This window comes from Scyliorhinus torazame, chromosome 1, assembly GCF_047496885.1.
Source record: "Scyliorhinus torazame isolate Kashiwa2021f chromosome 1, sScyTor2.1, whole genome shotgun sequence".
NCBI classification, from domain to species: domain Eukaryota; kingdom Metazoa; phylum Chordata; class Chondrichthyes; order Carcharhiniformes; family Scyliorhinidae; genus Scyliorhinus; species Scyliorhinus torazame.
In genome coordinates, this window is record NC_092707.1 from 410,359,174 (window position 1) to 410,379,153 (window position 19,980).

The 19,980-nt window shown below is 49.9% G+C and overlaps 1 protein-coding gene across 1 annotated transcript in view; it reads left to right on the plus strand.

Annotated features, from left to right (window-relative positions):
• Positions 1-19,980, plus strand: part of LOC140423219 (uncharacterized) — a 107,481-nt gene that overhangs the window by 70,147 nt on the left and 17,354 nt on the right. Inside the window, exons 6-7 of the mRNA XM_072507763.1 lie at positions 15,566-15,716; positions 19,354-19,397. Coding sequence (XP_072363864.1) covers positions 15,566-15,716; positions 19,354-19,397 — 195 coding nt within the window. The remainder of the gene's footprint in view (positions 1-15,565; positions 15,717-19,353; positions 19,398-19,980) is intronic.

Consider the following 19,980-nt stretch of genomic DNA (forward strand, 5'->3'; position numbering starts at 1 on the left):
TGAACAAACTACACATATCCAGTGTGCCCAACACTTGCAGCCTACTTCTCCAACCTACCCTCCCCAAGTCATGTCTAATGGCATCATAATTGCCCTTCCCCCAGCTATAACTCTTGCCCTGCGGGGTATACTTATCCCTTTCCATCATTAACGTAAACGTCACCGAATTGTGGTAACTGTCCCCAAAGTACTCACCTACCTCCAAATCCAACACCTGGCCTGGTTCATTACCCCAAACCAAATCTAAAGTGGCCTCGCCTCTTGTTGGCTTGTCAACATATTGTGTCAGGAAACCCTCCTGCACACACTGTACCAAAAACGGCCCATCTAATGTACTCGAACTATATCTTTTCCAGTCAATATTTGGAAAGTTAAAGTCTCCCATAATAACTACCCTGTTACTTTCGCTCTTATCCAGAATCATCTTCGCCATCCTTTCCTCTACATCCCTAGAACTATTTGGAGGCCTATCAAAAACTCCCAACAGGGTGACCTCGCCTTTCCTGTTTCTAACCTCAGCCCATACGACCTCGGACGAAGAGTCCCCATCTAGCATCCTCTCCGCCACCGTAATACTGTTCTTGACTAGCAGCGCCACACCTCCCCCTCTTTTGCCTCCTTCTCTGAGCTTACTAAAACACCTAAACCCCGGAACCTGCAACATCCATTCCTGTCCCTGCTCTATCCATGTCTCCGAAATGGCCACAACATCGAAGTCCCAGGTACCAACCCATGCTGCCAGTTCCCCTACCTTATTTCGTATACTCCTGGCATTGAAGTAGACACACTTCAAACCACCTACCTGAACAATGGCCCCCTCCTGCAAAGTCAAATCTGTGCTCCTGACCTCTATACTCTCAATCTCCCGTACCCTAAAATTACAATCCAGGTTCCCATGCCCCTGCTCCATTAGTTTAAACCCTCCCAAAGAGCACTAACAAATCTCCCCCGCAGGATATTTGTGCCCCTCAGGTTCAGATGTAGACCATCCTGTCTGTAGAGGTCCCACCTTCCCCAGAAAGAGCCCCAGTTATCCAGAAATCTGAATCCCTCCCGCCTGCACCATCCCTGTAGCCACGTGTTTACTTGCTCTCTCTCCCTATTGCTCACCTCATTATCACGTGGCACGGGCAACAACCCAGAGATAACAACTCTGTTTGTTCTCATTCTGAGCTTCCATCCTAGCTCCCTGAAAGCCTGCCTGACATCCTTGTCCCCTTTCCTACCTATGTCGTTAGTGCCAATGTGGACCACGACTTGGGGCTGCTCCCCCTCCCCCCTATGGACCCGGAAAACACGATCCGAGACATCACGTACCCTTGCACCTGGGAGGCAACATACCAAACGTGAGTTTCTCTCGCTCCCACAAAATCTCCTATCTGTGCCCCTGACTATCGAGTCCCCAATTACTAATGCTCTGCTCCTCTCCCCCATTCCCTTCTGAGCAACAGGGACAGACTCCGTGCCAGAGGCCCGTACCCCATGGCTTACCCCTGTTAAGTCCCCCCCACCACAAGTATCCACCGCGGTATACTTGTTACTCAGGGAAACGACCGCAGGGGATCCCTGCACTGACTGCTTCTTCCCAGTCCCTCTTACAGTAACTCATCTATCTCCAATCTTTGGTGTAATTAATTCCCTGAAGCTGCTATCTATGACCCCTTCTGCCTCCCGAATGATCCGAAGTTCATCCAAACCAATGGGTTTTATTATTAGGTTAGAGGAGGAGGGCTGGTGGGAGACACTTCACGTGTAGTGTCTCGGGTTTCCTCTCCACCAGAATGTATTGGTGGGGGGGGGGGGGGGGGGGGCCTTACCAGATGTCCGCGGGTTGAACTTCCGGTTCTCGCCTTAAAAAAATAAAATAAAAAATAAAACAGAAAAGAAGAACAGAAACGGGACCAGGTAAGTGTTGGAAACTCAAATACTCACCTCCCGGCAGCCCCTGCACCCGCTCCCGCCGAAATTCTAGGATAATTCCAGATCCTAACTACTCGCTGTGTGAATCTGCCTCCACCACACTCTCAGACAGAACATTCCAGATCCTAACTGCTAACTGTGTGAATCTGCCTCCACCACACTCTCAGGCAGAACATTCCGGATCCTAACCACTCGCTGTGTGAATCTGTCTCCACCACACTCTCAGACAGAACATTCCGGATCCTAACCACTCGTTGTGTGAATCTGTCTCCACCACACTCTCAGACAGAACATTCCGGATCCTAACCACTCGTTGTGTGAATCTGTCTCCACCACACTCACAGACAGTACACTCCGGATCCTAACCACTCGCTGTGTGAATCTGTCTCCACCACACTCTCAGACAGTACATTCCGGATCCTAACCACTCGCTGTGTGAATCTGCCTCCACCACACTCTCAGACAGAACATTCCAGATCCTAACCACTCGCTGTGTGAACCTGCCTCCACCACACTCTCAAACAGAACATTCCGGATCCTAACCACTCACTGTGTGAATCTGCCTCCACCACACTCTCAGACAGTACATTCCGGATCCTAACCACTCGCTGTGTGAATCTGCCTCCACCACACTCTCAGAGAGAACATTGTAGATCCTAACCACTCGCAGTGTGAATCTGTCTCCACCACACTCCTAGACAGAACATTCCGGATCCTAACCACTCGCTGTGTGAATCTGCCTCCGCCACACTCACAGACAGAACATTCTGGATCCTAACCACTCGCTGTGTGAATCTGCCTCCACCACACTCTCAGACAGAACATTCCGGATCCTAACCACTCGCTGTGTGAATCTGTCTCCACCACACTCTCAGACAGTACACTCCGGATCCTAACCACTCGCTGTGTGAATCTGTCTCCACCACACTCTCAGACAGTACATTCCGGATCCTAACCACTCGCTGTGTGAATCTGCCTCCACCACACTCTCAGACAGAACATTCCAGATCCTAACCACTCGCTGTGTGAATCTGCCTCCACCACACTCAGGGACAGAACATTCCGGATCCTAACCACTCGCTGTGTGAATCTGCCTCCACCACACTCTCAGAAAGTACATTCCGGGTCCCAACCACTCGCTGTGTGAAACTGTCTCCACCACACTCTCAGACAGAACATTCCGGATCCTAACCACTCGCTGTGTGAATCTGCCTCTACCACACTCTCAGACAGTACATTCCGGATCCTAACCACTCGCTTTGTGAAACTGTCTCCACCACACTCTCAGACAGAACTCTCAGACCACGTGATAGCGAGGCTAGGAATAGGGAGAGAGTGCAGTTGAACACGTGGCTGCAGGAATGGTGTAGGAGGGAGGGCTTCAGGTATTTGGATAATTGGAGCGCATTCTGGGGAAGGTGGGACCTGTACAAGCAGGACTGGTTGCATCTGAACCAGAGGGGCACCAATATCCTGGGAGGGAGGTTTGCTAGTACTCTTCGGGAGGGTTTAAACTAATTTGGCTGGGGAATGGGAACCGGATTTGTAGTCCAGCAACTAAGGTAGCCGATATTCAGGACGCCAAAGCATGTAATGAGGCAGTGGGGAAGGGAACACTGACAAAGGAGAGTATTTGCAGGCACGGAGATGGGTTGAAGTGTGTATACTTCAACGCAAGAAGCATCAGGAATAAGGTGGGTGAACTTAAGGCATGGATCGGTACTTGGGACTATGATGTGGTGGCCATCACGGAAACGTGGATAGAAGAGGGGCAGAAATGGTTGTTGGAGGTCCCTGGTTATAGATGTTTCAATAAGATTAGGGAGGGTGGTAAAAGAGGTGGGGGGGGTGGCATTATTAATTAGAGATAGTATAACAGCTGCAGAAAGGCAGTTCGAGGAGTATCACCCTATTGAGGTAGTATGGGTTGAAGTCAGAAATAGGAAAGGAGCAGTCACCTTGTTAGGAGTTTTCTATAGGCCCCCCAATAGTAGCAGAGATGTGGAGGAACAGATTGGGAAACAGATTTTGGAAAGGTGCAGAAGTCATAGGGTAGTAGTCATGGGCGACTTTAACTTCCCAAATATTGAGTGGAAACTCTTTAGATCAAATAGTTTGGATGGGGTGGTGTTTGTGCAGTGTGTCCAGGAAGCTTTTCTAACACAGTATGTAGATTGTCCGACCAGAGGAGGGGCAATATTGGATTTAGTACTGGGTAATGAACCAGGGCAAGTGGTAGATTTGTTAGTGGGGGAGCATTTTGGAGATAGTGACCACAATTCTGTGACTTTCACTTTAGTAATGGAGAGGGATAGGTACGTGCAACAGGGCAAGGTTTACAATTGGGGGAAGGGTAAATACGATGTTGTCAGACAAGAATTGAAGTGCATAAGTCGGGAACATAGGCTGGCAGGGAAGGACACAAGTGAAATGTGGAACTTGTTTAAGGAACAGGTTCTACGTGTCCTTGATATGTATGTCCCTGTCAGGCAGGGAAGAGATGGTCGAGTGAGGGAACCATGGTTGACAAGAGAGGTTGAATGTCTTGTTAAGAGGAAAAAGGTGACTTATGTAAGGTTGAGGAAACAAGGTTCAGACAGGGCATTGGAGGGATACAAGATAGCCAGGAGGGAACTGAAGAAAGGGATTAGGAGAGCTAAGAGAGGGCATGAACAATCTTTGGCGGGTAGGATCAAGGAAAACCCCAAGGCCTTTTACACATATGTGAGAAATATGAGAATGACTAGAGCGAGGGTAGGTCCGATCAAGGACAGTAGCGGGAGATTGTGTATTGAGTCTGAAGAGATAGGAGAGGTCTTGAATGAGTACTTTTCTTCTGTATTTACAAATGAGAGGGGCGATATTGTTGGAGAGGACAGTGTGAAACAGATTGGTAAGCTCGAGGAAATACTTGTTAGGAAGGAAGATGTGTTGGGCATTTTGAAAAACTTGAGGATAGACAAGTCCCCCGGGCCTGACGGGATATATCTAAGGATTCTATGGGAAGCAAGAGATGAAATTGCAGAGCCGTTGGCAATTATCTTTTCGTCCTCACTGTCAACAGGGGTGGTACCAGGGGATTGGAGAGTGGCGAATGTCGTGCCCCTGTTCAAAAAAGGAACTAGGGATAACCCTGGGAATTACAGGCCAGTTAGTCTTACTTCGGTGGTAGGCAAAGTAATGGAAAGGGTACTGAAGGATAGGATTTCTGAGCATCTGGAAAGAAACTGCTTGATTAGGGATAGTCAGCATGGATTTGTGAGGCGTAGGTCTTGCCTTACAAATCTTATTGAATTCTTTGAGGAGGTGACCAAGCATGTGGATGAAGGTAAAGCAGTGGATGTAGTGTACATGGATTTTAGTAAGGCATTTGATAAAGTTCCCCATGGTAGGCTTCTGCACAAAGTAAGGAGGCATGGGATAGTGGGAAATTTGGCCAGTTGGATAACGAACTGGCTAACCGATAGAAGTCAGAGAGTGGTGGTGGATGGCAAATATTCAGCCTGGATCCCAGTTACCAGTGGTGTACCGCAGGGATCAGTTCTGGGTCCTCTGCTGTTTGTGATTTTCATTAATGACTTGGATGAGGGAGTTGAAGGGTGGGTCAGTAAATTTGCAGACGATACGAAGATTGGTGGAGTTGTGGATAGTAAGGAGGGCTGTTGTCGGCTGCAAAGAGACATAGATAGGATGCAGAGCTGGGCTGAGAAGTGGCAGATGGAGTTTAACCCTGAAAAGTGTGAGGTTGTCCATTTTGGAAGGACAAATATGAATGCGGAATACAGGGTTAACGGTAGAGTTCTTGGCATTGTGGAGGGGCAGAGAGACCTTGGGGTCTATGTTCATACATCTTTGAAAGTTGCCACTCAAGTGGATAGAGCTGTGAAGAAGGCCTATGGTGTGCTCGCGTTCATTAACAGAGGGATTGAATTTAAGAGCCGTGAGGTGATGATGCAGCTGTACAAAACTTTGGTAAGGCCACATTTGGAGTACTGTGTACAGTTCTGGTCGCCTCATTTTAGGAAGGATGTGGAAGCTCTGGAAAAGGTGCAAAGAAAATTTACCAGGATGTTGCCTGGAATGGAGAGTAGGTCTTACGAGGAAAGGTTGAGGGTGCTAGGCCTTTTCTCATTAGAGCGGAGAAGGATGAGGGGCGACTTGATAGAGGTTTATAAGATGATCAGGGGAATAGATAGAGTAGACAGTCAGAGACTTTTTCCCCAGGTGGAACACACCATTACAAGGGGACATAAATTTAAGGTGAAAGGTGGAAGATATAGGAGGGATATCAGAGGTAGGTTCTTTACCCAGAGAGTAGTGGGGGCATGGAATGCACTGCCTGTGGAAGTAGATGAGTCGGAAACATTAGGGACCTTCAAGCAGCTATTGGATAGGTACATGGATTACGGGAAAATGATATAGTGTAGATTTATTTGTTCTTAAGGGCAGCACGGTAGCATTGTGGATAGCACAATTGCTTCACAGCTCCATGGTCCCAGGTTCGATTCCGGCTTGGGTCACTGTCTGTGCGGAGTCTGCACGTCCTCCCCGTGTCTGCGTGGGTTTCCTCCGGGTGCTCCGGTTTCCTCCCACAGTCCAAAGATGTGCGGGTTAGGTGAATTGGCTAATGATAAATTGCCCTTAATGTCCAAATTGCCCTTGGTGTTGGGTGGAGGTGTTGAGTTTGGGTAGGGTGCTCTTTCCAAGAGCTGGTGCAGACTCAAAGGGCCGAATGGCCTCCTTCTGCACTGTAAATTCAATGATAATCTATGATTAATCTAGGACAAAGGTTCGGCACAACATCGTGGGCCGAAGGGCCTGTTCTGTGCTGTATTTTCTATGTTCTATGTTCTATGTAGAACATTCCGGATCCTAACCACTCGCTGTGTGAATCTGCCTCCACCACACTCTCAGACAGTACATTCCGGATCCTAACCACTCGCTTTGTGAAACTGCCTCCACCACACTCTCAGACAGAACATTCCGGATCCTAACCACTCGCTGTGTGAATCTGCCTCCACCAAACTCTCAGAAAGTACATTCCGGATTCTAACCACTCGCTTTGTGAAACTGTCTCCACCACACTATCAGACAGAATATTCCGGATCCTAACCACTCGCTGTGTGAATCTGCCTCCACCACACTCTCAGACAGAACATTCCGGATCCTAACCACTCGCTGTATGAATCTGTCTCCACCACACTCTCAGACAGTACATTCCGGATCCTAACCACTCGCTGTGTGAATCTGTCTCCACCACACTCTCAGACAGAACATTCCGGATCCTAACCACTCGCTGTATGAATCTGTCTCCACCACACTCTCAGACAGTACATTCCGGATCCTAACCACTCGCTGTGTGAATCTGTCTCCACCACACTCTCAGACAGAACATTCTGGATCCTAACCACTCGCTGTGCGAATCTGTCTCCACCACACTCTCAGACAGTACATTCCGGATCCTAACCACTCGCTGTGTGCATCTGTCTACACCACACTCTCAGACAGTAAATTCCAGATGCTAACCACTCGCTGTGTGAATCTGCCTCCACCACACTCTCAGACAGAACATTCTAAATCCTAACCATTCACTGTGGATCTGTCTCCATCACACTCCCAGACAGTACATTCCAGATCCTAACCACTCGCTGTGTGAATCTGTCTCCAGAACACTCCCGGACAGTACATTCCGGATCCTAACCACTCGCTGTGTGTATCTGCCTCCACCACACTCTCAGACAGAACATTCCAGATCCTAACCACTCGCTGTGTGAATCTGTCTCCACCACACTCTCAGAAAGTACATTCCAGATCCTAACCACTCGCTATGTGAATCTGCCTCCACCACACTCTCAGACAGTACATTCCGGATCCTAACCACTCGCTGTGTGGATCTGTCTCCACCACACTCACAGACAGAACATTCCGGATCATAACCACTCGCAGTGTCAATCCGGCTCCACCACACTTTCAGACAGAACATTCCGGATCCTAACCACTTGTTGTGTGAATCCGCCTCCACCATACTCACAAACAGTACATTCCGGATCCTAACCACTTGTTGTGTGAATCTGTCTCCACCACACTCTCAGACAGAACATTCCGGATCCTAACCACTCGCTGTGTGAATCTGCCTCCACCACACTCTCAGACAGATCATTCCGGATCCTAACCACTCGCTGTGTGAATCTCCCTTCACCACAATCACAGACAGAACATTCCGGATCCTAACCACTCGTTGTCTGAATCTGGCTCCACCACACTCTCAGACAGAACATTCCGGATCCTAACCACTCGCTGTGTGAATCTGTCTGCACCACACTCTCAGACAGAACATTCCGGATCCTAACCACTCGCTGTGTGAATCTGTCTCCACCACACTCTCAGACAGAACATTACGGATCCTAACCACTCGCTATTTGAATCTGTCTCCACCACACTCACAGACAGAACATTCCGGATCCTAACCGCTCGCTGTGTGAATCTGTCTCCACCACACTCTCAGACAGAACATTACGGATCCTAACCACTCGCTGTGTGAATCTCCCTCCACCACACTCTCAGACAGAACATTCCAGATCCTAACCACTCGCTGTGTGTATCAGTCTCCACCACACTCTCAGACCGAACATTCCAGATCCTAACCACTCGCTGTGTGAATCTCTCTCCACCACACTCTCAGACAGTACATTCCAGATCCTAACCACTCGCTATGTGAATCTGCCTCCACCACACTCTCAGACAGTACATTCCGGATCCTAACCACTCGCTGTGTGGATCTGTCTCCACCACACTCACAGACAGAACATTCCGGATCATAACCACTCGCAGTGTGAATCCGGCTCCACCACACTTTCAGACAGAACATTCCGGATCCTAACCACTTGTTGTGTGAATCCGCCTCCACCACACTCACAAACAGTACATTCCGGATCCTAACCACTCGCTATGTGAATCTGTCTCCACCACACTCTCAGACAGAACATTCCGGATCCTAACCACTCGCTGTGTGAATCTGCCTCCACCACACTCTCAGACAGAACATTCCCGATTCTAACCACTCGCTGTGTGAATCTCCCTTCACCACAATCACAGACAGAACATTCCGGATCCTAACCACTCGTTGTCTGAATCTGGCTCCACCACACTCTCAGACAGAACATTCCGGATCCTAACCACTCGCTGTGTGAATCTGTCTCCACCACACTCACAGACATTACATTCCGGATCCTAACCACTCGTTGTCTGAATCTGTCTACACCACACTCTCAGACAGAACATTCCCGATTCTAACCACTCGCTGTGTGAATCTGTCTCCAGCACACTCACAGACAGTACATTCCGGATCCTAACCACTCGTTGTCTGAATCTGTCTCCACCACACTCTCAGACAAAACATTCCGGATCCTAACCACTCGCTGTGTGAATCTGTCTCCACCACACTCGCAGACAGAACATTACGGATCCTAACCACTCGCTGTTTGAATCTGTCTCCACCACACTCTCAGACAGAACATTCCGGATCCTAACCACTCGCTGTGTGAATCTGCCTCCACCACACTCACAGACAGAACATTCTGGATCCTAACCACTCGTTGTGTGAATCTGACTCCACCACACTCTCAGACAGAACATTACGGATCCTAACCACTCACTGTTTGAATCTGTCTCCACCTCACTCTCAGACAGAACATTCCGGATCCTAACCACTCGCTGTGTGAATCTGTCTCCACCACACTCTCAGAGAGAACATTCCGGATCCTAACCACTCGCTGTGTGAATCTGTCTCCACCACACTCTCAGACAGAACATTCCGGATCCTAACAACTCGCTGTGTGAATCTGCCTCCACCACACTCTCAGACAGAACATTACGGATCCTAACCACTCACTGTGTGAATCTGTCTCCACCACACTCTCAGACAGAACATTCCGGATCCTAACCACTCGCACTGTGAATCTGTCTTCACCACAATCACAGACAGTACATTCCGGATCCTAACCACTCGCTGTGTGAATCTGTCTCCACCACACTCTCAGACAGAACATTCCGGATCCTACCCACTCGCTGTGTGAATCTGCCTCCACCACAGTCTCAGACAGAACATTCCGGATCCTAACTACTCACTGCGTGAATCTGCCTCCACCACACTCTCAGACAGTACATTCCGGATCCTAACCACTCGCTGTGTGAATCTGTCTCCACCACACTCTCAGACAGAACATTCCGGATCCTAAACACTCGCTGTGTGAATCTGTCTCCACCACACTCTCAGACAGAACATTCCGGATCCTAACCACTCGCTGTGTGAATCTGTCTCCATCACACTCTCAGACAGAACATTCCGGATCCTAACCACTCGCTGTGTGAATCTGCCTCCACCACACTCTCAGACAGAACATTCCGGATCCTAACTACTCACTGCGTGAATCTGCCTCCACCACACTCTCAGACAGTACATTCCGGATCCTAACCACTCGCTGTGTGAATCTGTCTCCACCACACTCTCAGACAGAACATTCCGGATCCTAAACACTCGCTGTGTGAATCTGTCTCCACCACACTCTCAGACAGAACATTACGAATCCTAACCACTCGCTGTGTGCATCTGGCTCCACCACACTCTCAGACAGTACATTCCAGTTCGTAAACACTCCCTGTGTAAATCTGTCTCTATAACACTCAGGCAGAACATTCTAAATCCTAACCACTCGCTGTGTGAATCTGTCTCCACCACACTCTCAGACAGAACATTACGGATCCTAATCACTCGCTGTGTGAATCTGCGTCCACCACACTCTCAGACAGAACATTCCGGATCCTAACCACTCGCTGTGTGAATCTGTCTCCACCACACTCTCAGACAGAACATTCCGGATCCTAACCACTCGCTGTGTGAATCTGTCTCCACCACACTCTCAGACAGAACATTCCGGATCCTAACCACTCGCTGTGTGGATCTGTCTCCACCACACTCACAGACAGAACATTCCGGATCCTAACCACTCGCTGCGTGAATCTGTCTCCACCTCACTCACAGACAGTACATTACAGATCCTAACCACTCGCTGTGTGAATCTGCCTCCACCACACTCTCAGACAGTACATTCCAGTTCGTAAACACTCCCTGTGTAAATCTGTCTCTATAACACTCAGGCAGAACATTCTAAATCCTAACCACTCGCTGTGTGAATCTGTCTCCACCACACTCTCAGACAGAACATTACGGATCCTAACCACTCGCTATTTGAATCTGTCTCCACCACACTCTCAGACAGAACATTCCGGATCCTAACCACTCGCTGTGTGAATCTGCCTCCACCACACTCTCAGACAGACCATTCCGGATCCTAACCACTCGCTGTGTGAATCTGTCTCCACCACACTCTCAGACAGAACATTACGGATCCTAACCACTCGCTATTTGAATCTGTCTCCACCACACTCACAGACAGAACATTCCGGATCCTAACCGCTCGCTGTGTGAATCTGTCTCCACCACACTCTCAGACAGAACATTACGGATCCTAACCACTCGCTGTGTGAATCTCCCTCCACCACACTCTCAGACAGAACATTCCGGATCCTAACCACTCGCTGTGTGAATCTGTCTCCACCACACTCTCAGACAGAACATTCCCGATTCTAACCTCTCGCTGTGTGAATCTGCCTCCACCACACTCTCAGAGAGAACATTCCAGATCCTAACCACTCGCTGTGTGAATCTATCTCCACCACACTCTCAGACAGAACATTCCGGATCCTAACCACTCGCTGTGTGAATCTGTCTCCACCACACTCTCAGACAGAACATTCCGGATACTGACCACTCGCTGTGTGAATCTGTCTCCACCACACTCACAGACAGAACATTCCAGATCCTAACCACTCGCTGTGTGAATCTCCCTTCACCACACTCACAGACAGAACATTCTGGATCTTAACCACTCGTTGTGTGAATCTGTCTCCACCACACTCTCAGACAGAACATTACGGATCCTAACCACTCGTTGTTTGAATCTGTCTCCACCTCACTCTCAGACAGAACATTCCGGATCCTAACTACTCGCTGTGTGAATCTGTCTCCACCACACTCTCAGACAGTACATTCCGGATCCTAACCACTCGCTGTGTGAATCTGTCTCCACCACACTCTCAGACAGTACATTCCGGATCCTAACCACTCGCTGTGTGAATCTGTCTCCACCTCACTCTCAGACAGAACATTCCGGATCCTAACCACTCGCTGTGTGAATCTGTCTCCACCACACTCTCAGACAGTGCATTCCGGAACCTAACCACTCGCTGTGTGAATCTGTCTCCACCACACTCTCAGACAGTACATCCCGGATCCTAACCACTCGCTATTTGAATCTGTCTCCACCACACTCTCAGACAGAACATTCCGGATCCTAACCACTCGCTGTGTGAATCTGTCTCCACCACACTCTCAGACAGAACATTCCGGATCCTAACCACTCGCTGTGTGAATCTGTCTCCACCACACTCTCAGACAGAACATTCCGGATCCTAACCACTCGCTGCGTGAATCTGTCTCCACCTCACTCACAGACAGTACATTACAGATCCTAACCACTCGCTGTGTGAATCTGCCTCCACCACACTCTCAGACAGTACATTCCAGTTCGTAAACACTCCCTGTGTAAATCTGTCTCTATAACACTCAGGCAGAACATTCTAAATCCTAACCACTCGCTGTGTGAATCTGTCTCCACCACACTCTCAGACAGAACATTACGGATCCTAACCACTCGCTATTTGAATCTGTCTCCACCACACTCTCAGACAGAACATTCCGGATCCTAACCACTCGCTGTGTGAATCTGCCTCCACCACACTCTCAGACAGACCATTCCGGATCCTAACCACTCGCTGTGTGAATCTGTCTCCACCACACTCTCAGACAGAACATTACGGATCCTAACCACTCGCTATTTGAATCTGTCTCCACCACACTCACAGACAGAACATTCCGGATCCTAACCGCTCGCTGTGTGAATCTGTCTCCACCACACTCTCAGACAGAACATTACGGATCCTAACCACTCGCTGTGTGAATCTCCCTCCACCACACTCTCAGACAGAACATTCCGGATCCTAACCACTCGCTGTGTGAATCTGTCTCCACCACACTCTCAGACAGAACATTCCCGATTCTAACCTCTCGCTGTGTGAATCTGCCTCCACCACACTCTCAGAGAGAACATTCCAGATCCTAACCACTCGCTGTGTGAATCTATCTCCACCACACTCTCAGACAGAACATTCCGGATCCTAACCACTCGCTGTGTGAATCTGTCTCCACCACACTCTCAGACAGAACATTCCGGATACTGACCACTCGCTGTGTGAATCTGTCTCCACCACACTCACAGACAGAACATTCCAGATCCTAACCACTCGCTGTGTGAATCTGCCTCCACCACACTCACAGACAGAACATTTTGGAACTTAACCACTCGTTGTGTGAATCTGTCTCCACCACACTCTCAGACAGAACATTACGGATCCTAACCACTCGTTGTTTGAATCTGTCTCCACCTCACTCTCAGACAGAACATTCCGGATCCTAACTACTCGCTGTGTGAATCTGTCTCCACCACACTCTCAGACAGTACATTCCGGATCCTAACCACTCGCTGTGTGAATCTGTCTCCACCACACTCTCAGACAGTACATTCCGGATCCTAACCACTCGCTGTGTGAATCTCTCTCCACCACACTCTCAGACAGAACATTCCGGATCCTAATCACTCGCTGTGTGAATCTGTCTCCACCTCACTCTCAGACAGAACATTCCGGATCCTAACCACTCGCTGTGTGAATCTGTCTCCACCACACTCTCAGACAGTACATTCCGGATCCTAACCACTCGCTGTGTGAATCTGTCTCCACCACACTCTCAGACAGTACATTCCGGATCCTAACCACTCGCTGTGTGAATCTGTCTCCACCTCACTCTCAGACAGAACATTCCGGATCTAACCACTCGCTGTGTGAATCTGTCTCCACCACACTCTCAGACAGTGCATTCCGGATCCTAACCACTCGCTGTGTGAATCTGTCTCCACCACACTCTCAGACAGTACATCCCGGATCCTAACCACTCGCTGTGTGAATCTGTCTCCACCACACTCTCAGACAGTACATTCCGGATCCTAACCACTCGCTGTGTGAATCTGTCTCCACCTCACTCTCAGACAGAACTTTACGGATCCTAACCACTCGCTGTGTGAATCTGTCTCCACCACACTCTCAGACAGTGCATTCCGGATCCTAACCACTCGCTGTGTGAATCTGTCTCCACCACACTCTCAGACAGTACATCCCGGATCCTAACCACTCGCTGTGTGAATCTGTCTCCACCACACTCTCAGACAGTACATTCCGGATCCTAACCACTCGCTGTGTGAATCTGTCTCCACCTCACTCTCAGACAGAACATTACGGATCCTAACCACTCGCTGTGTGAATCTGTCTCCACCACACTCTCAGACAGTACATTCCAGATCCTAACCACTCGCTGTGTGAATCTGCCTCCACCGCACTCTCAGACAGTACATCCCGGATCCTAACCACTCGCTGTGTGAATCTGTCTCCACCACACTCTCAGAAAGTACATTCCGGATCCTAACCACTCGTTGTGTGAATCTGCCTCCACCACACTCTCAGACAGTACATTACAGATCCTAACCACTCGCTGTGTGAATCTGTCTCCACCACACTCTCAGACAGAACATTCCAGATCCTAACCATTCGCTGTGTGAATCTGTCTCCACCACACTCTCAGACAGTACATTCCGGATCCTAACCACTCGCTGTGTGAATCTGTCTCCACCACACTCTCAGACAGTACATTCCGGATCCTAACCACTCGCTGTGTGAATCTGTCTCCACCTCACTCTCAGACAGAACATTCCGGATCCTAACCACTCGCTGTGTGAATCTGTCTCCACCACACTCTCAGACAGTGCATTCCGGATCCTAACCACTCGCTGTGTGAATCTGTCTCCACCACACTCTCAGACAGAACATTACGGATCCTAATCACTCGCTATTTGAATCTGTCTCCACCACACTCTCAGACAGTACATTCCGGATCCTAACCACTCGCTGTGTGAATCTGTCTCCACCACACTCTCAGACAGAACATTCCGGATCCTAACCACTCGCTGTGTGAATCTGTCTCCACCACACTCACAGACAATACATTCCGGATCCTAACCACTCGCTGTGTGGAAGAGGTTTATTCTTCATTTCGCATTTGCCTTCTTTGCAAATTATTTTTTTGCCCTCTGTCTCAATCTTTTCAGAAAGGGGAACAGTTTCTCCCTGTCTGCTCTGGTCAGAACTCCAGTGATTTTGAACATCTCTATCAAATCTCCCCTGATCCTTCTTCTCTCCAAGGAGAATGGTCCAACTTCTCCAATATATCCCCGGAACTGAAGTTCCTCATCCCTGGATCCATTGTCTTGAATCTTTGCTGCTCTCTCTCCGATACCTTCACATCCTTCCTAATGTGCGATACCCAGAACTGGATGTAATATTCTGATTGAGGCTGAACTAATATCTGAAGCTGAATATACTGAAGCTGCCGTGTGTTTAACATTCTGATACTTTACAGAACAACCATCCGACCAGAATCCCGGGACAGCAGATGCGATTGTTTTAAGCACGGGTATAATCCTGGCCTTTGTTGTCTTGTTCTGCTTCGCTCTGCTCACACGTTATCTTGTAAAAACGAGGTTGCATTCTGCAAAGAACTCCACACAAGGGTAAATATGATTCATCTTGTGTCTGATACTGTTACTGCACGGGGTGATTATTTTATAACTTGCTGCGTTTATTGAGGAGCCACATTCCCCTTGCAGCCTATCGTTCAAGTGTGTGACCTGCTACTGTTGAGACCAACACGTGCCAGTGCTTGACTGGTGCCAGTCATCTCCAACTGTCCTGGCATCACAACCACCCCAGTATTGACCAACAGGCACCTAACTGCTGCTGCTGAGAGCCAGGATGGTTTTAACAGTTGACGCACTAAACCTCGCCCTTCGGACATTAGTGCTGGATAATTGCCCCCCTCGCCCTGCGTGCTGGTTCAGTGCCCGTGTCCCCTTGTATCCAGAGCTCCTCAATCTTCATCCTCCCTGTAAAAGTCTGCTTCCATCTCTTCTATCCCAAGTTTAAAGAATTTTGAAGACCTTTGATCATATTGCTCTGCAATCTGGGTTCTGCTAATGATAAAAAATGTCTCCCGTCTTTCTTTGTATTTGTTTTGCTGACACCAGACCCAATCCCAGTGAATCTCTCCTGTTTCCTCACTAACGCCTGACAGCTTAATCAGCTTGGAGTGGGAGCTCTCTAGCATGTCTTCAAAAACTGAGATAACTTTCACTGTCAGTGAATGACAGACAGTCTCGGTGTTTCGTAACGAACATTCAAAACATTAAAATGTTCCAGGGAATATTGTGCAAAATGGGCGCTGGAATTTCCAGGTTGTAACGAGACAGCAGTGAGTGCATGGCCCAGATAGCGGAAAATCCCAGTATTCATTGTGGATTCACTGGGAGCCCAGGGGAATCCTGACCAGTCTGGTTTGGGTGGTGTGACCATGGACATCTGCACAGTTTGCATTGCTTTGATAGAAATGAGATGGATCAGATTTCCCAGGAGAAGTCCGCACTGTTTCCAGCCCTTTCTCAAAGTGTGACATGCTTTGTGTTTACTGAGTTGGGAGGTTAATAGGGGGGTGAAAAAGGCAGATGGGACACTTGCCTTTATCAATCGGGGCATCGATTACAAAAGCAGGGAGGTCATGTTGGAGTTTTATAGAACTTTGGTGAGGCCACAGCTGGAGCACTGTGTGCAGTTCTGGGGCGAAATTCTCCGACCCCCCGCCGGGTTGGAGAATCGCCGGGGGCTGGCGTGAATCCCGCCCCCGCTGGTTGCCGAAGTCTCTGGCACCGGAGATTCGGCGGGGGCGGGAATCGCGACGCGACAGTTGGCGGGCCCCCCGTTCGATTCTCCGGCCCGGATGGGCTGAAGTCCCGCCGCTAAAATGCCTGTCCCGCCGCGTAAATTAATTCACCTACCTTACCGGCGGGACAAGGTGGCGCGGGCGGGCTCCGGGGTCCTGGGGGGGGCGCGGGGCGATCTGGCCCCAGGGGGTGCCCCCACGGTGGCCTGGCTCGCGATCGGCGCCCACCGATCCGCAGGGGGGCCTGTGCCGTGGGGGCACCCTTTCCCTTCCGCCTCCGCCAGGGTCTTCACCATGGCGGAAGCGGAAGTGACTCACTCCACTGCGCATGCGCGGGAATGCTGTCAGCGGCCGCTGACGCTCCCGCGCATGCGCCACCCGGAGATGTCATTCCGCGCCAGCTGGCGGGGCACCAAAGGCCTTTTCCGCCAGCTGGCGGGGCGGAAATTCCTCCGGCGCCGGCCTAGCCCCTCAATGTTGGGGCTCGGCCCCCAAAGATGCGGAGCGTTCCGCACCTTTGGGGCGGCGCGATGCCCGTCTGATTTGTGCCGTTTTGGGCGCCAGTCAGCGGACATTGCGCCGTTTCTGGAGAATTTTGCCCCTGGTAACCACATTATAGGAAGGGTGTGATCGCACTGGAGGGGGTGCAGAGGAGATTCACCAGGATTTTGCCTGGGATGGAACGTTGAAGTTATGGAGAAAGGTTGAATGGATTTGGGTTGTTTACTCTGGAGCAGAGAAGACTGAGGGGTGACCTGATCGAGGTGGACAAGATTATGAGGGGCATGGACTGGGTGGATAGGGAGCAGCTGTACCCCTGAGATGAAAGGTCGGTTACAAGGGGACACAAGTTCAAGGTGAGGGGCAGGCAGTTTCGAGGGGATTAGAGGAAAATCCTTTTTACCCAGAGGATGGTGAGGGTCTGGAGCGCACTGCCTGGGAGGGGGGTGAGGGTCTGGAACGCACTGCGTGGGAGGGTGGTGAGGGTCTGGAACGCACGGCCTGGGAGGGTGGTAGAGGCGGGTTGCCTCACATCCTTTAAAAAGTACCTGGATGAGCATTTAGCCATCATAACATTCAAGGTTATGGACCAAGTGCTGGTCAATGGGAGTAGGTCGGCGGGTCAGGTGTTTGTCATGCATCGGTGAAGACTCGATGGGCCGAAGGGCCTCTTCTGCAGAATCTGTGTGATTCGGTGATAGAAAGATTAAAGTCACCAATCCTGAGCTCCCAGGAGAAAGGGAAGAGACTGAGACAGGTGCTGTCACCTTGTTCCCATCCCAAACTCCCTGTGTCCACTGCTCCTCGCTCTGGCCTTTCTCTCTCACTCTTTGGGATACGGGAGGCAAAATAAATCAATCAGGGCTGAAATATTTTCTAAATGATCGGTTTATTGATATTAAGACACAAGGGCAGGGATTCCCCCAAATCGCGGCAAAGTGTTGCCGCCGGAGTAAACACCAGAGTGTTTCACGCTGGCGTCAATGGGCCTCTTGGCCCAGCGATTCTGCACCCCACAGGGGCCCAGCACGGCGCTGGAGTGCTTAACGCAGCTCCGGCTTCCGATACGGGCCCCAGCACTTCCGACTGCGGATCCGCGCATGCATACGGCGGCAGGCCGCGGATCCGCGCACGCGCGCGGCTGCCGTATTCACGCCGGCCCCTGCGCAACATGGCGGAGCCCTTTAGTGGCCCGGCGCTGAGAAGAAATGCCCCCCCGGAGTCTGATCCCCCACAACCCCACCCCCCCCCAACCAGGACGGCTACTGCAGCCGCGACACCGAGAGCCCGCCGGGTGAAACCATACGGGAACCACGTCGACGGAACTCGGCCGGTCGACCGCAGAGAATTGCCGTGGGGCCTCTTTCAACGGCCCCCGGCTGGCGCCGCATCGACTGCGCGTGACTGGCGCTGATTCTCCGGTCGGCGGAGAATCACGTCTCGGCGTCGGACCCGATCGCGGGCGTTCTTCGCCCCCGCGCCAATCGCGATTTAAGCGTGGAGGCTCGGAGAATCCCACCCAAGATGTTTCTAAACTTATCCAGGCGTGGAAATTGGAAACAAGGGTCTTCGCTCCCTCCGGGAGACCAAAGGTTAATCGTTCATTTCTCTGATGTTACGGCTGCTTCTTGTCCCGGATGTGAAATCATTGCAAAATGAGAAGTTTCTCAAACAACTCTTTCACTTCCAAAGTCTGAAATTAGAATAAGATGCATGAGCTTGATCAAACTTCCCAGCATGCCTTCTGATTTGGGTCACATTGTGGAGCCAATTCTGCTTATTTAGGAAATGATTCCGGATATCTGGCTCATCCGTGTCATTGTCCTTAAAAACTGGAATCAAAGGCCCATGTTGGAAAATCTAAACTCCGTCTCCGCCAAGAGTGTGACCTTGCAGTAACGCTGCAATGAAGCTAATGTGTGGCATTTCTTTAGGATCCCTGATGAAGACCAGAACCCTGTGTATGCAACAGTGGACGGTGAGTAAACTAATTCAACCATTGTTGCAACGCTCACCGGGAATTACTCTCGATCCCAGATATCCCTTTGATGCTGTTAGTTTTGGGATGTAATTAACATGCTAATAATTTGACCAATTTATTTGTCTGATTTGCAAAGTTTACTATTAAATGCTGTAAAGCTACATCGGAAAGAATGAAGATGGTTGGAGGCTGTCCCCAGCCCTGCAGCTGCAGAGTGTGAGACATACCCTCAGGGTGGCAATGTTACAGAGAGTGACCCCAAAAAGATAAACTTTCAGACATAGAAAGTCCACGGAACGGCCTCCTATATTTCACCAGCGTTTGGAATATCCTTGTAGAGTGATCACATTGTCAGTTCTCAGAGCAATTCCTGGCAATAGAGATGGTTAAGAGTTGACCGATTAGTTTGATATGAGAGTTTTTGATTGAATCGAGAGAGAAAAACTATTTGCTCTGGCGAGTGGGTTAACAACTAGAGATCAGAGATTTAAAATCGTTGGGTAAAGATCGAGAGGGGAGATGGAGAGAAATGTTTTTCACTCAGAGAATTGTCGGGATCTGAAACGCTCGCCCTGAAAAT